The sequence below is a fragment of the Rhinopithecus bieti genome, unplaced genomic scaffold (assembly GCF_001698545.2).
Source record: "Rhinopithecus bieti isolate Rb0 unplaced genomic scaffold, ASM169854v2 scaffold_55, whole genome shotgun sequence".
NCBI classification, from domain to species: domain Eukaryota; kingdom Metazoa; phylum Chordata; class Mammalia; order Primates; family Cercopithecidae; genus Rhinopithecus; species Rhinopithecus bieti.
The window spans coordinates 1,327,598-1,348,217 of record NW_016803114.1 but is presented as its reverse complement, the minus strand read 5'-3'; the positions used below and the strand labels follow the sequence as shown (position 1 = coordinate 1,348,217).

Sequence of the window (20,620 nt, the reverse complement as noted above, 5' to 3'; positions counted from 1 at the left end):
GTCTTTCCTGGGGCTTTTAAAGTTATAAGGTTTCTATTCTTTCCTTTGAAAGATTGTACACAATAAGTTACATTGCAAATAGAAATGAATTAAGTGAAACTGAGAGATCAGAGAAGAAATAAAGAGGTGCCAGTTTCTATAGAAGGTCTTTAATGGATGATGCTATGTATAATCTATGTTGTTCTTCTACTATGTCCTATCTAATATTCTGCAAATTCTAACTATTGAAAGGTAGATAGAAATAAAACCATTTAAATGCTCCTAGTAATTTCAAAATAATAATAAGCAGGGGACTTTCTCTAATGTATCATCAGCCATATAACCCCCTTTACTTTTGCCACTGCTCTTGCTACTACTGGTAGAAATCCCAAAAACTCAGATAATCAAAACCCAAAGAGGGTTTATATTTTTTCCATTTCATATTCAAGGCCCATCTCAAGCTATGAACTGCCTTCATTCCTGAAATTGTTTGAAATTCATTAATTTTATTTTTCCTTTGGGAAAGTAAGAACAAGTCATGATAGAAGAGGAAACTGCCATTTGTTGCCTTCTGTGCAATCTCTCCTTTACTCCATTTAGTTGAAGCTGGGAGTGCAGGCCTGGGTTTACTCCATGCTGGGGAGGAGTCAGTATTTTTCTGTTACAACGAGCATCTAGCAGAGTTCCCTAAACATAGAAAATGTTCAATGTAAATTTAGCAAAAGAATGGGTGAATGAAAGAATACAATTTTCTGGCCAGGTGTGGTGACTCACGCCTGTATTCCCAGCACTTTAGGAGGCTGAAGCAAATGGACACTTGAGGTCAGGAGTTCAAAACCAGCCTGGCCAACATGGCAAAAACCTGTCTCTAATGAAAATACAAGAAGTTGCCAGGTGTGGTGGTGCACGCCTGTAATCCCAGCTGCTCAGGAGGCTGAGGCAGGAGAATCACTTGAACCCAGGAGGCAGAGGTTGCAGTGAGCTGAGACTGTGCCACTGCACTCAAGCCCAAGTGACAGAGTCTAAGACTCTGTCTTAAAAAAAAATTAAATAAAATAAATCACTGTATTAAAATGAATCATTTTCATCCCATTATTTTACAATTTGAAATCCATTGCAAAACAGGTAATATGCCTTTGCAAAATAGGTAATATGCCTCCCTACAAAGAGATCATAACAGAGAAACGTGGCTTTTGAAGAGCTTGCAAAAAAGGGACCTGTGCTCAAGCAAGCTTTATGTATTATATCTTGTCTAACACTTAGAAGCTTCTCTTGAGTAGAAAGGATCATTTTGGAGTGTGAGGCAAAGTAAGGTGTTCACAGCAGCACATATATTTAAAATGTTTCATTTAGGCTGAGAGATGACCTGTCTCAATCAAACCACCATTGCCAACCTTCTTGTTCCATCATCACTTTGTTACAGAGATACACGATGACTTACTCAGGGAGAAATCTTTGCTTTTATCTGATCCACGGTTGAATCTTGTCTGTGTATTTTTCCTTTGCTTTTACTTTTTTTTTTTCCTCTCCGTGACTATGGAATTTTCCCTTTGGTTTCTCTTCAAGGGGTCCTCGTGTTTAAGGGGTGAGGGAATGATTGTCTACTGCAGTCTGCCTTAATAAAAGTGGCAATCTCCTGGCTTCCCCGTGGTGTGGCTCTATCCACCATGGGGGTAGAGCCTAACTGCACCATGTAGATGTGCCTGCCAGTCAGGGACCGCGGAAACTGCCACCCTTTATGTGTGCTGTGTGCGCTAACGGGCTTCCCCAGAGAATGGTGACACCAAGGCAAGGTAAACGCTGTTCCATGCTGAGTGGGAGCACAAACTTCCTTTAAAGTCAAACTTTGAGAACAATAATAATCTTGAAATAGACCCTTTGGGCGCAAATCAATGCTCAAGAACGTTGCCAATCACTTGCAACCTCCTTAGACATTTCACGGATATGTTATTTATGCTCGGGGGGGGGGGCTCCTTTCACCCCGCAACCCAAATTTTTGCTCTGTGCTTCGGACTCAGTGGGGCTTGTCGGATGAGCCACTGGGAAAATACGCTTCCCTCATTTCTCCTTGATTAACTAAGGTCACCTTGACAGAGTGCTTCCCTGTCCCTCTGGGGCTACCTCTGTGGTGCCCTGACCTGCCCCTCTATGAGAAATTCTCTACCTGTTCTGGAGGTTTCCTGGGAATCGCGAGTTCCCAGTTCCCTGGACCTGCCTGCAAGCAGAATTATCCGCCGGTCCCCGCCCCCCACCCCAAACTCTGGGACAGCAGAGGGGACTGACTGGCCATTAACGGTCATCATCTATTTTTAATTGGAAGATCACAAGAAAGATGGTAAGCGAATCCCAGTCGCAAGTCAATTTAAATAACATTCCTGGGGAAATCCAATCACTTAAAACGGAGACACCCACGCAGGCGAGAGCCCCCCGCCCGTCTGGCGGGCCTAAGCGCGAAGGCTGAATTAATCAAGATCAAGGGGCTCCCGGGCTGAGAGCAGAGCGTTAACCCTTCTAGTCCCAGGGAGCGACAAGGCGGGGGAGGAAAAACGCGGGCAGCGGGGGCCAAGATGCCCACGGCAGCCCCGCGCGGGCTGCCTCTGCCATTTAGGGAGGCTCTGGACGCCTTGCACCCGGCCCAGGCGGTTGGGCGCGCGAGGTTAAGGTCAGAAGCTCCGGCAGCAGCCGCGAGTAGCAGCCGCCTCCCGCAGCCTAGGCGCGCCGCGGGCTCCTCCTCCCGCCCAAGCGTGGCCAAGTGAAGACTGCTCCGGCCGCAGGTAGCTGAGGCGCGGGAGGCGGCGCGCGCGGGACCCGAGCGGAGCGCCGGGGAGGGGCCGACGGACGCGCGGGCGGACGGACTCCCCAGCCTCCCGTCCCGGACGTTAGCAGAGGTCTGTGCGGGCCATGTGGGGACCTGGGGTCACGGCCGAGGGCCTGTCGGTGGCTCCAGCACCGCCGCCTCTGCTGCCGCTGCTGCTACTGCTGGCGCTGGCGCTGGTGGCGCCCTCGCGGGGCGGCGGGGGCTGCGCGGAGCTGGCGTGCGGCGAGCGGGAGCGCTGCTGCGACGCGACCAACGCCACGGCGGTACGCTGCTGCAAGCTACCGCTGCACGCCTTCCTGGACAACGTGGGCTGGTTCGTCCGCAAGCTCTCCGGGCTGCTCATCCTGCTGGTGCTCTTCGCCATCGGCTATTTCCTGCAGCGCATCATCTGCCCCAGTCCACGCAGGTACCCGCGCGGCCAGGCGCGCCCGGGACAGCGGCCCGGGCCTCCCGGGGGGGCCGGATCGCTGAGGGGCGCGGTGCCGCCCGACGACGACGACGACTCGCCCGCTCTGCTACGCGACGAGGCGGCAGCCGGCTCGCAGGACTCACTGCTGGACAGTGGCGGCGGCGGCCGGGGCCGGGGAGGCGGCCGGCGCTCGGACCCCTCCTGCGCCTCAGAGCACGAGCTGCGTGTAGTGTCGCCGGTCTTCCTGCAGCTGCCCAGCTACGAGGAGGTCAAGTATCTGCCCACCTACGAGGAGTCCATGCGGCTGCAGCAGCTCAGCCCCGGGGAGGTAGTGCTGCCAGTGTCAGTGCTCGGCCGCCCGCGAGGCGGGATCGCCGCGGAGCCCGACGGCGGCGAGGGCCGCTTCCCCCTTATCTGAGCGCTCGGGGATCGGCGGCTGGTGCAGGGCTGGGGGCTACGGGTGGCACGCAACGGCCGGGGTGCCGCCGCCAACTGCCTCAGACCTTATCTGGCACCCTGGCCTAACTGCCTGGCACCCCGCAACCGGGTTGGGGTCACTCGTCTCCCTCGCGTTCTCCCGGGATCTTATGTTTCTCTGCGTTTCATTCAGTTCAAAGAAACGTGGGGCACGTGTGGCGGGTGCGGCTGCAGCAGGCGACCCTCGAGCGCACCTTCGAAGGACGTCCCCGCCCTCTGCCTTGCCTCGTATTGTGGTTCACTCGTAAGTGCCTGCTTCCCGAGTCAAAGAGAACACGTGAGCCCTTTGGTGCGTCGAGAGAAGGGCGGTCTTCTTTAGAGCTGAGGAGAAATGAGTGCAGTTCCTCTCCTTTCCCTACCTGCCACCTGGACAGGTCACGGTCTCCCAGGGCGGGCAGAGGGCGAGGAGCCGTTGAGGACCAGCCGCGACCGGGGACTGCTGCACGTGGGTGTGGGAGAGCGCCACTTGGGTATAATGGAATCGCTCCCGTGCGGCAAACCCCCCAAAAATCCCTCAGTGTCTTTCTGATCGAGCAAATAGTCACAACTAGTGTTTTACAATTAGGTGGAGTGCGGGGAGTGGGCTATGGGGGACACCTGTGATACAAGGTTAGTTACTGTACCTACTCAGGGCACAACAACCATGTGTATCCATTCGGCTGGACTTTTGATTGTTCAATAACTGAGAAGGTATATTTATTTGTCTTTTATTCTGATATTTTTACCATGCATTGAATGCAACAGGAGGGTATTTCAGCAAATTCATGACAAGGTAATCATCTTATCACTTTTTGTAGGCCATTAATGGTCAGGAAATTGCCCATACTCTGTCATTATTGTTTAATAATTCATGAAATTATTTCATTAAAAAAGAAAAACAGAGGTATGGTCAAACGAGGAAGCATATGTGACCTAAAAAACATGAAGGATATCTTATTTTCACTATTTGAGAAGAATATATTTTATTTTTAGTACTGTGGCATAATATATAACTTTTTATAATAATAACTGTATGCATTATGTAGTATAGCTCTTAATTGTATCATTCATCACATAATTATATGTAAAACTAATTGACATGTATATGCCATACCATGAAGCATATGATGTTGTGCACTTTCTCCTCCATTTTTCATTTGGAATACGTTCCACAACATGATCCAAAACATAAGAACTTGTGACTTGTAACTTTGTTTAAAGCCATTAATTGTGTGGTAATGTGCTACAGAAGGATTCAGTCAGCTTCTTTTAAGAAACAAGTGTCATTGTATCAGTTTCCTGTTCTGTGACATGCCCTTTAAAAGTAAAAGATAATATAACGTATTTTAATACATTGTGTGTAATGTACATATGCATATTGTCTATGTACTATATACACATTGTTTATAATAGTGTTAATACAGTTTGTCATTCTCCTGAAAGGAGAAGGAAATACAAAAGGTTTCTCTGCTTGGGAAAAGGTGAATGTTGTTATATCAAGAATGATTACACACATGGATCTCATACATGTTTTTAGAACATTGTTCTTCTGATTGAAGAAGTCTGCCACTCCTGAAAAATCTTAAAATATCTGACTTGTATTAGAAGAAAATTATTTGATTAAACTTCTAAAGGCTGGTTGAAAAGTCTGTTCTGAGAAATTTTAAATGTCTGGATTGTAATAAAAGAGGATGATTTACTTTAAACTTCTAAAAACTAATGACCTTGTGACTAAAGAAAAATCATTTGAAGTGTATCTTTTCTCTGTGCAAATTTTATCAGATGCATGGCTATATGGTAGTGTATCAAAATATGAAATATGTCTATTTGTCATTTAAAGCAATTTGAGCTGCGAATTGACAAAAGTATCAGGAGTTGAGGCTATATCAGCTGAGAATGGTACAAAATTTAATTACATTATATAGATAATCACATATTAATATTACTCAAATACCATATATTTTTGTTATAAGTGGCTATCAATATTACTTACCATTCAAACTGGAAAGTTGCCGTATTTTTAAAAATAACTTATTCTTTGAAGTTACACTGTTTTACACATTTCACAAATGTTACCTGTATCTGCAACATCAACCTAAATATCCAAATAATACCTGTGCCAGTATATGAAGCAGTCTATATGTTGTTACCATAACATCTTAAAGAAATTCAACAAAATCCTATGAAAAATACTTACAATATGGATCAAGTATATTTCTCTTTTATCAACTATGGAACATTTCTCTCCCTAAAATCTAGAATGTCTATAAAGTGGTAATTACACTTGATACCAATCACACAATGAGGTTCTACTGAATTTTAAAATGACAAGTTTTCACTTGTTTTTTACCTGCCCAACCCAAAAGCTTTTATTCACATCCCTCAGTTCAATAGAAATGAGTTTGACTGTACTGTGGGATTTTTTTTTCTTGCAATCCATTGATTTACCAAGGACAATTTTGTTCAGGCATAATTTTGTGGAAAAAAGTCTTTAAAATAGTATTTTATTAATGATAAATGAACATGTCTCATGGTAATACATACACATATAACAGACCATATTAACACACACAGAACCTGTGTGTTCATAACGCTGGATTGCCTGGATAGAAACATTTTTAAAGCAGGGCAGTATCTGGGTGTTAAGTTTTATAGATTTCACTTGGAAATTATTTATTATATAGACAGAACCTATTATATATAATTGCATGTGTTTATTAATATAGAAACTGGTTATCCTGTTACCTAAAAAACAAACTCACAAATAAATGATTTTACTTCTTTTTAATATTCCGTAGTAAAAGTGGAGGATAGACCATTGTGTTCTTTAACTATATGTAGAATAATATACTATTAACTTATGGCATGAAATATTAATGGAGTTAATATGGAACACTAATTTTATGGTATTATATCTTCTTTTTTTTTTTTTTTTTTTTTGAGAGAAGAGCTCACTTTGTTGCCCAGGCTGAAGTGCAGTGGCATGATCATCACTCACTGCAGCCTTGACCTTCTGGGCTCAAGGGATCCTCTTGCCTCAGCCTCCTGCGTGGCTGGGACTATAGGTGCACACCACCACACCCAGCTAATTTTTGTATTTTTTTGTAGAGATGGGGTTTTGCCATGTTGCCCAGGTTAGTCTCATTCTCCTGGGCTCAAGTGATCTGCCTGCCTTGTTCTCCCAAAGTTCTGGGATTATAGAAGTGAGCCACCATGCCCAGCCTGTGGCATATATATCTTAACCCACCTGGGCGTGCAGTGTTTTCCAGTACTAAGTGAACATTTGCTCCTGGTTTTCAGTTACAAAGTAATTCGAATACTAAAACATTTTAAGCACATTTTATTTTCACTGACTTCTCTTGAGTAGGGGAATAATGGTCCTGCATATTGTAATCCATCTGGAATGCAAAAAAAAAATGATTGATTTTCTAAATTTAGGTGTTAGATATGTAAATATGTATATTGTATATATACAGTTGGCTCTCCTGTATCTGTGGGTTCTGCATCTGCAGATGCAACCAACTGCAGGTAGAAAATATTTTTTTTTAATTTTTTGAAAATATTTTAAGAAATACAGCTTTTAAAATGCAAATTAAACAATACATTATAACAACTATATAACATTTATATTGTATTAAGTGTTATAAGTCATCTAGAGGAGATGAAAAGTATATGGGAGGATACACATAGGTTATATGCAAATACTACATGATTTTATATCAGGGAGTTGATTTTGACCTTTGCAGGGGGTCCTAAAACCAATCTCTTTGGATACCTAGGGATGACGGTAGTGTGTGTGTGTGTGTGTGTGTGTGTGTGTGTGTGTGTAATCATCAGTTGCTTAGAAGCAATTTGTTATGGGTGTTCAATATCATAACCAAGGGGAAAATGTCTTCTTGAGATAGAATGATAGTTTTAAGAGGTCATTAATTGCCACATTCTGCAAACGTGAGTGTGCTTCAACCATGGAAAATGGCATTGGCAGTTATGTCAAAGGGCATGAAATGTACTCTATAAGGACAACAAGATTCAATTGTAAAGGCCAGAGGGAATATTAAGGAAATGGACTCAGTTAACAATTTGAAAGGCAATATGCTAAGTACCTTAATGTTGTACTTTTTGTATACAGTTTCTCTCAAGTGGAATTAATAAAGGAAACAATTCAAAGCTGAAACTCATATAAACATGAATATGATGTCTAGATTTATACAATATTCTGATCTGACTTTTATTAAAAATTTTATGAATTGTAATTAATTTGGGTTTTCAGCTTGAGAGAAATAATGATGTATGTTGAGTTTTACTTTGAGCAACAAGTATTAACCATCTCTTCAAAAGTGTAAGTTTCCTAAACTGATCAATAATAGAATATTTGGCAAGTTCATATCTGACCTCAGTAGTTTATGATTTACTTTTTCATTCTCTTTTCATGCATTGATGAAAGGCTAATAACTGGTAGACTAAGGAAAGGTATTTTGTCAACCAAGAAATGAATCAGCAACAGCTAATGGCAAACAATTAAGCCATTCTTTCTTCCACATGGGTAATACCAGAAAAGTTACAGTATTCCTTTGTAAAATTTTGCCTGTAAAAATAACCAAATATCAAGTAAAACCAATACTTTTGTCATACTTAATTACATGTAGAACCTAATTTTATTATTTATTCATTTTTATTTACATAACTCACTTTTTAAATTTATTTATTTTTTTGAGACAATATCTTGTTCTGTCACCCACACTGGAGTGCAGTGGTGTGATCACAGCTCACTGCAGCCTCAACCTCCCAGGCTCAAGTGATCCTCTCTTCTCAGCCTCCTGGTAACTGGGTACAGGAGTGCACAACCATGCCTGGCTAATTTTTAACTTTTTTCGTTGAGACAAGGTCTCACTATGCTGCCCAGGCTGGTCTCAAATTCGTGGGCTCAAGAAATCCTCCCGCCTCGGCCTTTGAAAATGCTGGGATTGCAGGCATAAGCCACCACACCCAGCCCACTTTTATTAATTTTATGGCAAAAATTACACGATGGTGGAGATACTTATGTTTGTCACCAAACCAGACAGTATTATTTTTATCTCCTCTTCAGCTTCTTAGCTGAGTGTCTTGTCTGATATCTTGCTGTTCTTATTTCCTTTTTGTGTGATTGTTCTTATCCTGCTTTAGATTTTCAGTAGATGTTTCCTCAGAAACACATCTCTTAGAACTCCGTGTTATTCTGCTGTGCTTTCTTCTCTCTCTGGTTATGGCTTCACCTTTTGCACAATTTCTTCTTTTAGTAAAATGGTATTTTCCAAAGTGCTTCCTTTGTTTTCTCTTTGCATCTGACTTCTGTAGCTTTTCCATGTTGACGCAGGTGTGGTTTTTCCTCTTTATCTACTGAAAGACTGTAAACTTTTTTTATTTGTTATTCTCTGTGGAGCCTTTCTGTGTGATGCCGGACAATCAAATCTTTTCATGTGTCCAGCTAGGATTGTTCTAAATCTCAAATGTAATAGATCCAGATGCACTACTACCTCTTTATCTTCTGCTTTCTCACCTGGATTTTCCTAGAGGGCTTATCAGCACTTTTCTCCCCATCTTTCCCCAAAGATGTGTTCTCTGCTATATTAGGACAAATAATTAGACCCTTGCATTTTAGTAATGACAGGGATCTTATTTTGGCTTCCAAACCTCAAGCATATTCTTTCTTCATAGACTACTACATCTTTCTACTGGATTTTTTTCTCACAGGCATCCTTGTGGTATCCTGTGTGTGTGTCACTTTTTGTGAGTAATGATCACCTGTTTTCTTCCTATCCTTGCTCGCAGACATTCTATTTGTTGTACTAGTTAAAAGATCTTAACCTCTGTCTGTGTAGGAAAGACCTCACTTGAGTCTCTGGACCTCAAAGGTAACTCGATTTACAATTGATTGCTCTACCTTTTATAACATTCTTACGGATTTTTTTCATGGGCTCCTCTTAAACTTCCTCTGCATATGGTATCTCTGTTTTACTAGGTAGACTAGAAAATATCTCTACCTTTACATTTATTTTATTCCTGCTTGCAAATATGATCTTGAAGTTATAATGCATCTAATCCCCATTGCATTAGGACCTTATCTGAAGAATGAGAAATAGTTTTATTTTCTGCCTCTTTGTTGCCTATCTTAGTTTCATCAGACAGAGGATTAGAACCTTCCAGGTTACTCCTGTTTCATTTTGGTTTGTGTGAAGTTTTTCCTCTGTATTGACCAAAGATACCACAGGATAAAATTAATTTTGATTATTTTCTAGGTCTTACAAATAGCTTTTTTCCATTTGTAGATTTAAATTTTTGTTTGCGAATTCTTCATTGGTTTATCATTCTTTTCCACATGTATAATCCCTGTTAAACTAGCCAAACCATCAGATGCCTGAAGATTTATACCAGTTTTACCTTCTCCCATCCCATTAACCCCTCCGCACCGCCCCCTAACCCCTCGCTATGTTACACTCACTGTCTTTTGTTTCATAGCTCCATCTTCTGAGTTTTTCTCTTGGAAACACTTCCCAATATTCTTTTTTTGTTTTTTGAAACAGTCTTGCTCTGTTGCCCAGGCTGGAGTGCAGTGGCGCTATCTCGGCTCACTGCAACCTCCGCCTTCTGGGTTCAAGTGATTCTCCTGCCTCAGCCTCCTGAGTAGCTGGGACTACAAGCATATACCACCACACCTGGCTAATATTTGTATTTTTAATAGAGATGGGGTTTCACCATGCTGGCCAGGCTGGTCTTGAACTCCTGACCTCAAGTGATCTGCCATGGCCTCCCAAGGTGCTGGGATTACAGGTGTGAGCCACCATGCCAGGCATCTTCACAATATTCTTTTAAACTTTATTTATTTGAATCTTTTCTGTTGATGTAAGCAACTGAGACTCTTGCAGTTTATATCAGTTCTGTATTTGGGTCTAGGACACGGGGACATTCCCTGACTCAACTTTTTTGAAAATTAAGCTTATGGCCAGGCATGGTGGCTCACACCTGTAATCGAAGCACTTTGGGAGGTTGAGGCAGGTGTATCACCTGAAGTTAGGAGGTGAAGGTTGCAGTGAGTGGAGATTGCGCCATTGCCTTCCAACCTGTGTGACAGAGCAAGACTCCACCTCAAAAAAAAAAAAAGATTATATTCCTTTATATTAATTTCTCTTTGCACATATCTGTTTGGCTAGGCAAAGGTTTTAGATTCTTGAAAATCTTTATTTTTTAGGGTAGATCTGGTTCTTTGACAACTCAATCTTGCATGTTCTTTGACCATGTCTCCAGTTTCAGAAGCATTCGTTTTAGATTCATATTAACCAGGATTACAAAAGAAGTTTTCTTGACAGATCTCCTGGTCGATTCTTATTTTTGTTCACTGGATCAAACATTTCTTCAAATCCATTATATAATTCCAAACGATGTTTTCGTTTGGGTTCTGTCATAAGTGTTTTCATTCCAATAAGTCTTCAACTGCACTGTTCTTTTTTCTTGATGGTTTCAATAAGTTACTGATAACTCTTGCTTGGGTCAGTGTTTTCTTTTGGTGTTTTAAAAAGTTCTGTATGATTGTAATTATAATAGGTTCATTGCCTGATGCACAAGGAAGTTAACATGCAGAGACATCTGGTTGCAGCAGAGAAAGAGGTTTAATCATAGGGCCACCAAATAGAAGAGGAGATGAGAGAAAACCTCAAATCTGTCTCCCTGAGGATTTTGGTTTTGGCATGGGCCAAAGTGTTGAGCTCATGGATTGGTCAGAGTACAAAGATGTGGTCATGGGACAGCATCAGTATTCTCATGCTTATTTGGTTCCTCTGTGGTGGTCTTCAAACTGGTTGTCTCAGCTGTACTTTTGGAATTCAGGATCTGTTGAAGCAATTCTTAAACAAGAGTTTTATCATTCAAAGGTCAGAAATCCTATTTATGGGAAGAATGGGGATGCAAATAATTAGTATCTAGTGCCACCCTGACTTTTGATTACAAGGAAGTGGGCCAAAGTGCAGCCTGATTAGTGCTTAATTGTAGCTGTATATCTGTCCAGAATTCTTGTTAACGCTTTGAGGAGGGCTTCATGGTCAGTTGACTAACCTTAAAAAAGGGCTATAGTCTTTGTATGGTCTTCCACATTTTCTTTTGATTGAACACTTGTACAATCAAATTTGAACTCTAAATAGAACATAAGAATAGAACATAAAATCTCTGTATGTTGTGTATATTTTTTTCTAGTGCTTGGCTTTCTTGAGTAGTATTTTTTTTTTTTCCAGACAGAGTCTCACAAGCTGGAGTGCAGTGGTGTGATCTCGGCTCACTGCAACTTCTACCTCCCAGGTTCAAGCAATTCTCCTGCCTCAGCCACACAAGGAGCCAGGATTACAGGTACATGCCACCATGCCCGGCAAATTTTTGTATTTTTAGTAGAGATGGGGTTTCTCCATGTTGGCCAGTCTGGTCTCAAACTCCTGACCTCAAGTGATCCTCCTACCTCAGTCTCCCAAAGTGGTAGGCTTACAGGCATGAGCCACTGCACCCGGCCATTGAGTAGTATTTTTCGTATTTTTTATTATAGGTGTTTTAGCCAACTGTTTTTCTAGTTCTGTCTAATATAGTTGAATGTGTACTAAGGGTTTCCTATAAGCAAGTTTTTAGAATTTGGAATTTCTAAGTTTCTATAAGCATTGGAATGTCTGCCAGATCTTCTACTAGATATACCTTAGAAATTTTCAAAAGTATCTTGATGCCTGTAAAATTTTCTGCCGATTCACATCTCCACAAAAGAGTTGTCATGAGGTTCTTGACACTTGTCAAATCTTGGTCAGGCGCAGTGTCTCACATCTGTGTTACCAGCACTTTTGGAGGCCAAGGCAGGTGGTTCGAGACCTGGCCTTGAGGCCAGGAGTTCGAGACCAGCCTGGGCAACATGGTGAAACCCCCATCTCTACTAAAAATACAAAAATTAGCCAGTGTAATGATGCATGCCTGTAATCCCAGGTACTCAGGATGATGAGGCACGAGAATCCCTCGAACCCAGAAAGCAGAGGTTACAGTGAACCGACACCAGTGCACTCTAGCCTGGGCGACAGAGGGAGGCTCTCTCTCAAGAAAGAAAGAAAAAATATTCTCCTTGTTTCCTCCTTTTTTTTTTTCTAGTGGAAACAGAATCCAACTGGGCTTTATTTTACTTTTATTCCTTTTACAAATGTTTCTTGAAAACATGCTAAGTTCAAGTGACTGTTTTCATCTTTTCCTTTTTTTACATGTTTTAGTTGACATATAGTAATTGTACATATTTGTGAGATACATAGTGATGTTCTGATACCTATAATGTATAGTGACCAGACCAGGGTAATCAGCAGATCCATCATCTCAAACATTTATCATTTCTTTGTGTTGGGGACATTCAGTATCCTCCTTCTAGCTATTTGAAACTATTTATTTATTTATTTATTTATTTTTATTATTTGTGTTTGTGTGTGTGTGTGTGTGTCTGTGTGTGTGTCTTGCTATGTTGCTCAGGCTAGTCTCAAACTCCTGTACTCAAGTGATCCTCCAACCTTGGCCTCCCAAAGTGCTGGGATTACAGACGTCAACAACTGCACCGGCCTTTATTTCTTTAGGAGTTTTGGTCTATTGGTGCCTGTCAGGTCTTCTACGGGTTCAATCTTTTTTACAGAAGTTCTCAGAAATTTCTTGATTGTTGTAGGAAGTCCAGCCGATTTGCACTGAGCCCTGGACACTGTCCCAAGTTTCTTGTTGATTGTCCTCTGGGTCGGCAATTGGCTGTGGAGTTTTCCCAAGGTCCTTGGTTTCTGTTGGGTGTTCCGCCACTTCTGGCTTTTCTTTAGATATCCTAAACAATCTCTTGCTCCCTGTGAGGTTTCACCATTTCCACTTGGCAGATCTGGGGTTCTTGTTGCTTTCACTCTCTAACTGTACTGTCTGCTTTGGCATTTTCATAAGCCCTTTGATGCCTGTCGGGTTTTCTTCCTGATTGCATTTTCCCCAGTCATCCCCAGCAGTCTCCTGGGTTTGTGCTTTGAAGTGTTCCTAAACTTTCTGTTGACATCATCAACATTTATTTGTTTCTCTAGTTCTTTTGTTGTTTACCGGAGCTCTCTGATAGCTGCCAGTCTTCTGTGGGTTTTGGTTTTATTTTAAGGGTCCTGGCATTTTCATGAGAATTCTTAAAGAGTTTCCGCTGGTTCTGTTTCGTGCTTTGGAGTGCTCATAAGATTTCTATGGGTGTTTCACCACTTATTTGTTCCTCTGGTTCTTCTAGTGATTGTGGGTGCTCTCTGATACCTGCCAGGTCTTCCACAGCGTTTGCCTTTTCTTCAGCTGTTTTCATCAGTCTCTTGAGGAATGTTAGAGTTTCTACAGGTTCCCAATTATGCTTTGCAGTACTCCTAAGATTTTTATGGCTACCTATTTTAGTAAACATCTGTAATCAGTTATAATTAGTAATTTCATTAATGAATTCCTGAAATGTATAGTTACTGAGTTTGAACTCTGGCAATTCACTTTGATAAGTTAAATATCATTAATTCTAGCTTGCTCTGATTTAACATTTGGTAGCATTTACATGTTAGCCTTTCTTCCGATAAATAAAATATAGGCATTCACCCAACTTTAGATATAAGCTTAACATTTGCTGTGAGGGTGACACTTTTCATTTCTATCATGATGACTATAACAAAAATAACTATAATTAACTGAATGCTGACGTATGCCAGGCACTGTGCTAGGCATTTTACGTGTATTATTTCACTTAAAATTCACAGCAGGAGGAAGTGAGGATTATTAACCCCATTTTACAGATAAGAAAAGTAGGGCCCCAGGGGATTGAGTAATGTGCCCGAAGTCACACGGCTGACAGGTAGAAGATCCAGGAAGCTGATCCAGCCTGTTTTACTCCAGAGCTGCTGTTCTCAACCACTCAATGTCTCAACACACAATTAATTTAACCTTGCAGAATATCTTTTTTTTTTCTTTCTTTCTGAGGGTCTCACTCTTTTACCTAGGCTGGAGTGGAGTAGCACAATCAAGGCTCACTGCAGCCTCGACCCCCGCCCCCCAACCCCAGGGCTCAAGTGATCCTCCCACCTCAGCCTCCCAAGTAGCTGGGACTATAGACATGTGCCACCACATCCAGCTAATTTTTGTATTTTTTGTAGAGACAGGGTTTCACCATGTTGCCCAGGCTGAAGTCTCAAACTCCTGAGCTCAAGCAATCTGCCTACCGCAGCCTCCTAAAGTGCTGAGATTACAGGCATGGTGGCTGTCATTTGCTGTTTAAAGAAACCACTATTAAAAACACCTTAGGAGCTGTGCTGGGGATCCATAATAACGACTCAAAATTATTTGTAGGCATATAGAAATGTTTAGTGGGTAAAATGGATACAATCTGAAATATTTGACAAAAAACTACTCAGATACTGATTTGGTTTTTTTGTCTGTCTGTTTCATTTTTCCATTTCATTTGGCGAATGGGCCATTAGTACCAAGTGTGCCTCCTTCCCAGTCTGGCTCAGTTAACTTTAAAAATTGAAAATCATTTCTTTAAAATAGCTGGTAAATCTTTTCCAATATTTAAAAAAAGAAACATCAGGGGATTTGTATGTTCAGCATAAAAATGAGAACCATAGAGCCTAACATAATATCACTAAATACCCAGTGGTAGCTAATATCAGAGTAAGGACAAAAATAGCACATTCTTAAATTAAGGTTCTGTTTATATTTTTGTGGTAGAATATGAATGTTAAGACTTCATATAGGCTGAGTGTGGTGGTTCATGCCTGTAATCCCAGCACTTTGGAAGGGCAAGGCAAGGACTGCTTAAGCCTAGGAGTTCAAGACCAGCCTGGGCAACAAAGTGAGACCCCATCTCTATGAAAAATTAAAAAATTAGCTGAGTGTGATGATACACACCTGTGGTCCTAACTATTCAGGAGGATGAGGTGGGAGGATCACCTGAGCCCAGGAGCTCGAGGCAGCAGTGAGCTATGGTCATGCTCCTGCACTCCAGCCTGGGCAACAGAAGGAGACTCTGTCAAAAAAATAAAAATAAAATAAACAAACAAGAACTTCATCTACATAGTGGTTTAGAGTCGGGCTGTGGAGTACGCAGTCTGTCTGCCTAAGCAAATCTCTGGTCTCTAGATTCACTAGATGGAGAATGGACATCAAGGCTATAGGAACAGAGCTGGGAGAATAAGGTTAAGGCAGATAGAGGAGGGCAAGTTCGGTAATGAGGGTAAATGAATTGGCACAATGGACATTGAAACCCTTGTCAGACATGGAACTGGAGTCTGATATAAAGGCCTTTTTTTTATTTTTTTTTTTTTTTTTTTTACTCTTTGAGGCAGAGTTCGGCTCGTGTCGGGCCCAGGCTGGAGTGCGAGCGCGGTGTGATCTGGGCTCACTGCAACCTCTTGCCTCCCAGGTTTGCAAGTGATCCTCCTGCCTGCCAGCTGCCTGAGTAACTGGGAATTAGCAGGCGCCTGCCATCATCATACCCAGCTAATTTTTATAATTTTAGTAGAGATGGGATTTTGTCATGTTGGCCAGGCTGGTTTCAAACTCCTGACCTCAAGTGATCCGCCCGCCATGGCCTCCCAAAGTGCTGGGATTACAGACATGAGCAACCGCACCCAGCCTTGATATAAACATTTCTGATTTTTAACCTGAAGAAGAGACAAACAAGGGGAATAATTATCTTTAAATATTTAAAGTGTTAACTTGTAGAAGTAGACTTAATCTTATTTTATAGGGTACCAGAAGATAGAACTTAAAAGTTTAAAAAAAGTCAAATTACAAACACATCAATTATCTCATCTGTCTACCTATTTATTCGTCCAGCCATTCTGTAACTTACAATGAAGCAGTTTTAAGGGTATTTACAAAAAAAAAAAAAAAAAAAAACACTTAAAACAAGACCCCCCAAGAGTAGATGTAAAAACAGGGCAAAGGGGAAAGCAGTTGAAAAAATAAGACTATATCTCAGTTCTGAGCTTTAAAGTAGGAAATACAATGAAAGCAGCAGCAGACTAGTTAAAGGATTCATGACATTTAGTAAGTAAAATACAGACCAGATACTTCAGAGAAGCACAATCCTCCTACTACTTGAGATCTGGGAGAAGCTGTTCCTGTGGGTTCTCACAAAGAAGGCACTGTAAGGTCAAGAATAACATATGTGGCCATCTCAACACTAAATATGTTTCACAGGGCTTCCAAAAATGAGATCTTCAGTATAAACAATGGCATAGCATTGACATTTGCCTCAAGGGAAGCAATTTCTCAAGATGTCTAAATAATGTAGTACAGAAACTCTAACACTGGATGCTTTGAGCCAATCTCAAAACAGGTTTTATTCTAGAGGCCTTATTCTAGAATTATCTATAAAACGATATAGGTAACTGTACAACTTTCAGATTACTTTCCATAAATGCTATTTATCTCATTTAAGCTTTTAAAAGTCATTTTACTGTTTTTTAAAATTACGAAAGTTGGAATTAGAAAGAAAATGGAGAATAGAAGCCAGGACTAACTTGCAGCTCCCACTTGGACAGACAGAGCAACATGTGGAAACTCACATCGTGAACTTTTGCTCCAAGAGCTACTGCAGGAACATACCAGGAAAGCCAAGGGAATACACAGACCCTTTGAAGGAAGTGGATTGCTGCTGCAGGCTCTGAGAGACAGCCAAAACATTGTGAGTGTCCAAAAGTGTGAAAAGGGGGTCATCTACCCCCAAACACACATTCCTACTTGGGAACCTGAAGGCACAGATCACTGGAGAAGAAGTTGATCTTACCTGGAGTTAAGGTGAACTTAGAGAGCTGAGGGAAATACGGGAGTAGAGGAAGCAGCAGGAGAGTGCCTGTGAGCACTTTCAGCCCCTGGGAAATCCATTTCTGACTTTGTCTCACAGGGGTCCACTGGAGGGCTGCCAGTGGAATTGGGGAAAGACCACAGGGAGAAGGAAACTTCCAACTGAACTTTGTAACAGTTTCGACTGAATGTGAAGTTTCCTGGACAGAATCTGGCAAAGAGGGTGAACCACGAGAGCAGACAAAGCACGGAAGTTGCAGCGGGCAGAGAGGTGCAAAACCTGAAAGCCCGCTCGTTTTCCCAGTTGGGTAGCCTGGGGCCTGGGGCGAGTCCTCAGCTCTGCTCACCTCCTGTCTGGAAATAAACTCAGTGCTATTAGAGGGGTATGAGTGAGACCGGCCTTTCAGGCTGCATGGGAGCTGGGTGAGGCCTGTAACTGCTGACTTTCCCCCACTTCCCTGGTGACCTGCATGACACAGCAGAGGCAGCCATAATCCCCCTGGGAACTAACTCCATTAGCCTGAGAACCACACCTCCATCCCCCGCAGCAGCCACAGCAAGCCCTGCCCAAGGAGAGTCTGAGCTCAGACAAGCCTATCCCTATCCCCACCTGATGGACTTTCTCTACCTGCCCTGGTAGCTGAAGACAAAGGACATAATCTCTTGGTAGCCCTACAGCCCCACCCACTGCCTGAGAAACTTATCCAGGTGACCTTAGGACAAGCTTGTATCCTCCCTATAATACTGCAGCTGAAAGCACCACCTCCTAGCTAGAGACCAACCAATAAGCAACAACACAACAAAGGACCCTCACAGAGTCCACTTCACTCTCCTGCTACCTCCACTGGAGCAGGTGCTGGTATACAAGGCTGAGAGACCTGAATATGGATCACATCACAGGACTCTTTGCAGAGACTCCCCAGTACCATACCAGAGCCTGGTAGCTCCACTGGGCAGCTAGATTGTTGTATCTCAATCTAGCTTGGCTCTCAGGAAGCCTCTTCTCTGAGTACTCACATCCAGGGAGCACCCTGTGGGATGAAAGAATCTGAACAGCAGCCCTTGAGCCCCAGATCTTCCCTCAGACAGAGTCTACCCAAATGAGAAGGAACCAGAAAAACAATTCTGGTAATATGACAGAACAAGGTTCTTTAACACCCCCAAAAGATCACACTAGCTCACCAGCAATGGATCTAAACTGAGAAGAAATCTCTGAATTGCCAGAATAAGAATTCAAAAGGTCAATTATTAAGCTACTCAAGGAAGTACCAGAAAAAGGTGAATATAAACTCAAAGAAATTGTTTAAATATCATAGGATATGGATGAAAAAATCTCCAGAGGAATAGAGAGTGTTATAAATAAAGTTTCTGTGCCTCAAAAGAAATAGCACTTGAATATAAAATTTTCTTTTTAATTCTCAGCAAGGCAAGGTACTTCTATAGAAGGGTGCACCCTTACGGATGGAGCAATGATGAGCGCATACTTGGACAAGGGAGAGGAAAGGGTTCTTATCCCTAATGCATGTGGCCCCTGCTGCTGTGTCGTTCCCCTATTGGTTAGGGTTAGACCACACAGGCTAAACTAATTCCAACTGGCTAATTTAAAGAGAGTGATGGGGTGAGTGGTCTGGCTGGAAAAATTGGTCATGCAGGGTGGAGAATGAGTTAGGGCACAGCAGGTAGCAGGCAATTGGAATGAGTCAGGGTGGAGCAGGTAATCAAAAAAGGTTGCTTTATGAGGAAGTTAAGTTTAAAAGTAGAAGGCAAAGAAGTGAACATACTGACATATTGATTCTTTGAAAAGAAATTTAGAATTCATATCTAATGAGCATTAATAAAAAACAATCACAACTTCTGGAAATGAAGGAGACATTTAGAAAAATGCAAAATTCAATAGAAAGTCTCAGTAATAGAATCGAACAAGTAGAAGAAAGAACTTCAGAGCTTGAAGACAAGGCTTTCAAATTAACCCAATTCAACAGAGACAAAGAAAAAAGAATTTAACAAACAAAGCCTCCAAGAAATTTGGGATTATGTTAAATGACCAAATCTAAGAATAATTGGTGTTCCTGAGGAAGAAGAGAAATCTAAAAGTTTGGAAAACATATTTGAGGGAATAATTGAGGAAAATTTCCTTGACCTTGCTAGAGAACTACACATCCAAATACAAGAAGTTGAAAGAACACCTGGGAACACTCATCACAAAAAGATCATCACCTAGTCACACAGTCATCAGGTTATCTAAAGTCAAGATGAAGTAAATAATTTTAAAAGCTGTGGAGGCAAAAGCACCAGGTAACCTATACAGGAAAACCTATCAGATTAACAGCAGATTTCTCAGCAGAAACCCTACAAGCTCGAAGGGATTGGGGTTCTATCTTTAGGCTCCTTAGACAAAATGATTATCAACCAAGAGTTTTGTATCTGGTGAAACTAAGCTTTATAAATGAAGTAAAGATACAGTCTTTTTCAAACAAACAAATGCTGAGAGAATATGCCATTACCAAGCCAATATTACCAGAACTACTAAAAGCAGCTCTAAGTCTTGAAACAAATTCCTCAAGACACACCAAAATAGAACCTCCTTAAAACATAAGTCTGACAGGACCTTTAAAACAACACAATGTAAAAGAAAAAAAGTATTTTGGCAACAAATAGCATGATGAACAGAACAGTACCTTACATCTCAATAATAACATTGAAAGTAAATGACCTAAATGCTCCACTTAAAAGATACAGAACGGCAGAATGGAAAAGAATTCATCAACCAAGTATCTCCTGTCTTCAAGAGACTCACCTAACATAAAGACTCACATAAACTTAAGGTAAAGGGATGGAGAAAGATGTTCCGTGTGAATGGACACAAAAGTGAGCAGGAGTAGCTTTTTTTTATGTCAGACAAAACAAACTTTAAAGCAACAGCAGTTAAAAAAGACAAAGAGGGTCATTATATAATGATAAAAAGGACTTGTTCAACAGGAAAATATCACAATCCTAAATATACATGCACCTAACACTGGAGCTCCCAAATCTATAAAACAATTACTACTAGACCTAAGAAATGAGACAGACAGCAACACAATAATAATGGGGGGATTCAATACTCCACTGACAGCACTAGATAGGTCATCAAG

General features: G+C 41.7%; 1 protein-coding gene across 1 annotated transcript; it reads left to right on the top strand.

Annotated features, from left to right (window-relative positions):
* Window positions 1–2,212: 2,212 nt before the first annotated feature.
* On the top strand, window positions 2,213–5,419 carry CUNH3orf80 (chromosome unknown C3orf80 homolog). The gene has a single exon (XM_017851076.1). The coding sequence runs from the start codon at window positions 2,881–2,883 to the stop codon at window positions 3,622–3,624; it is 744 nt and encodes a 247-aa protein (XP_017706565.1). The 5' UTR covers window positions 2,213–2,880; the 3' UTR covers window positions 3,625–5,419.
* Window positions 5,420–20,620: the final 15,201 nt, after the last annotated feature.